Source organism: Coffea eugenioides, unplaced genomic scaffold (genome assembly GCF_003713205.1).
Source record: "Coffea eugenioides isolate CCC68of unplaced genomic scaffold, Ceug_1.0 ScVebR1_1536;HRSCAF=2401, whole genome shotgun sequence".
In the NCBI taxonomy this organism is placed as follows: domain Eukaryota; kingdom Viridiplantae; phylum Streptophyta; class Magnoliopsida; order Gentianales; family Rubiaceae; genus Coffea; species Coffea eugenioides.
The window spans coordinates 60,412-63,364 of record NW_020861948.1 but is presented as its reverse complement, the minus strand read 5'-3'; the positions used below and the strand labels follow the sequence as shown (position 1 = coordinate 63,364).

At 38.3% G+C, this 2,953-nt stretch overlaps 1 protein-coding gene across 1 annotated transcript; it reads right to left on the bottom strand.

The window, feature by feature from the left end:
• Positions 1-203: 203 nt before the first annotated feature.
• Positions 204-2,701, bottom strand: LOC113755497 (cytochrome P450 72A14-like). Its single transcript, XM_027299499.1, has 5 exons — positions 2,425-2,701; positions 2,123-2,349; positions 1,751-1,995; positions 1,229-1,622; positions 204-629 (listed from the first exon to the last, which is right to left on the bottom strand). The coding sequence occupies exons 1-5, from the start codon at positions 2,699-2,701 to the stop codon at positions 204-206; spliced, it is 1,569 nt and encodes a 522-aa protein (XP_027155300.1).
• Positions 2,702-2,953: the final 252 nt, after the last annotated feature.

The following is a 2,953-nucleotide window of genomic DNA, read 5'->3' as shown; positions in this document are numbered from 1 at the left end:
GTAGGCTAAGAGTAAAATGATCGAGAGAACAGTCATACTGAAATCATGAGATTCTGCAGGTACAAAAATTCTGACCATAAAAATATGAGGACGCGGTTTTTGTTGAGAAATGTTTCTCCAGTGATATAAATCATGGCATGACAGTTCTTATTGTTTAGTAGGTCTTGAGAACATCTTACATCTTCAATGTCCTGAGTCGTGATCTAAATTTCCTTTAATATGATGGGAGCTCCATGTTGTGGTTGAAGAGTCATAACAGTATTGGGGGCATGCGTGTAGGATGGTGAGAGCTCGAATGAGAAATTTTGTAGTATGATGGATAATGCAATCTTTGCTTCCATCAGTGCAAAATTTTGGCCAATGCAGGTTTTGGGACCCCACCCAAAAGGGAAGAATGCTAGTTGATTTTTCGAAGCCTTAGACAATCCTTCTGAGAACCTTTCAGGTTTAAATTCCTCTGCATCACTGCCCCATAGCTCAGGATCATGATGGATGAGTAATAAGGGCAGTGTAAGATCTACCCCTGCTGGAAGAGAGAGATTTCCTATCTTTGTTTCCTGGTATGTATGTTTATACAGAGCGATAGCCGGTGGATATAATCTGAGGACTTCTTGAAGAATCATGGTTACCTGTAAATATTCCCAATCGTTTACACCAAATGTCATAAGATAATATTTGACTAAAGAAAACAAGTAGATCAGTAAATATTTAATAGAAGTCTCTGTAAAAATTCTACAACTCAAATAAACAGTTCATGTCTCCACTTCCAAGATGTAGGAAGAAGTGAGGAAGAAAAATAACTATGGGGGAATGGATTGAACATGAAGCATTTTCTATTAAAAGGAATTGTGAGCTTGTTCTTTGTATTACTTCCATTTGAATATTCTGCTCTAGTTGGTGATTGAAAAGAAAACACATTAAAAGCCTATCTGTATCAATTACCACTGCTTTTCTTCGAAAAGTTATTACAATATGACCTTCATCGGAGCATTGCATCAAGGCCATTTTGGAAGTTAACTCTGCCGCAGATAACAAAGTTATAATCAGCGCAGAGGATGTTCAATGGAAAGTAGTTGCAAATATCTTAGTGATTTACAACTCTCATTCCAATGGATGTTTAAGGAACATGTAGTTTTAAAGTATCTTAGCGATTTTTCAATATTAAATGAATTGGAACTTCAATAAAAGGTAACAACTATGTCTGAAAGAAGTAAAGAGCAGTACTCACAGTTTTAAGTTGGCTTATAGTTTTAGCATCAGGATGCTGTTTCCCACACAATGCTAGAACTTCTTCCCTTGCTTGCTCTTGCCACTCTGGATGCATTGCCAGGATGATCATCGTCCATGTTAACAAGCTTGAGGTTGTCTCTTGACCAGCTATGTAGAACTGCTTGCATTCCTCTATTATTTCTTTGATGGTCATCTTGTTACCATTTTTGTTCTGTGGACTAGATTGTAGGCTGTTTTCATCATTCGACTGCAAGAGTAGGCCAAGTAGATCATCTGTATTTGTTTGTCCAGTTCTCATCAGGGTTTCCTTTCTCTCAATCAAAGACTTGAGCATTGAAGTAATGTTTTTGTCCAAACTTTTTCTTCTCCGGTTCTTTTTTGTTGGAATGAATCTGTTCATTAATATGGTAAGGATATCATACAACTCAGAATTCTCTCATAACGAGGCCATTAGGTATTCTTGCAATGCCTAATGACACTGACTGAAAAGACCAAAGCTCATATGTGAAGCGTATTGTACCTGAGACCAGGAATGTACAAGCTTTGCATGGCTTCAACAACCAAACCTTGCAGCTCTCTCTGAAGCTTCAGGATTTGATTTCCTTCGTTGAAGTTGCTTCCAAATGCTGTCCGAGAAATAATATCTCCAGTCAAGTCCTGAAATTCAGGCCAGACATCTATTTCACAGGTTCCACCAAGAGCAATTGATTTCTTCCACTTTTCTACCACCAAGACACAACTCTCTGCAAATATTGATACCATTCCCTATTTTGACACACAGCAGTGGGACAAAAACAGTTTGAGAATCCATACTGTTATTCATTAATCTTAGGCTTCTTAGTACCATCTCAAAAACGATACCTGGTGGAGACAAGGAGGGCTGGAAAATTACCTTTAGTTTCTCCAAGTTGAATGCAGGAGTCATTATCCTCCTGTGAGTAGCCCATGTTTCACCCTCTAGAAGCGTCAATCCTTCTGTCAGAATGAGTATCAGAGGGTTCAACGCCAGTGGTGTTATACCAAAGTGACCTTGCTTGTTAGCTAGCACTTCTTTTATTATATCAGGATCCATAATGTTCAACCTTGGAGTTGTCCCTGCCCAACATAGTGATACTTTTCCTGTTTGCATGTGAAACACATCTCAGGAAACTACAATTTGCAATGATACGATTCATCGTGAATCTTGTAACTTACCATATTTTTGAGCTGTGTTGAGAGTGAAGGGATCGACACGCGGTGCAATCTGATGAGAAAGGCTCATTGGTTTAGACCATGCTTCAGTGATTTGCTTCATGAAGTCTTTCATGTCTCCAATCAGAAGTTTGTAGGGGTTGCCTCTGATTCCTTGCTGTTTTAAGCGCCTTTCAAGCCATTTTGGCTTCCACCAGATGGAGTAAAAAACTTTCAGAAAGAAGTAGCTTACCAGAAGTAGAGCAGTGATTTTTAGGGACAGGATTTTCAGATCTTCCATTAACTTGAAGATTTTCAGCTACTTGGTTTTTGGTTCTGTTGAATGCTTTATGGTTTCTAAATGCTTCTAGTTCGATATTTATACTGGTGCCTTTCTGAAACTTCTGTTTGAAATTTAAGTCAAGGATAGTTGCTATTGAGCGAGTGCATACAAGGATTTTCTTCTTCCTTGTCAAGTTAATCTACCAGTACCTTTCACATCTTCATTATTTTACTACTTAATGATCTTTGGCAAACCATACATGTATCCACT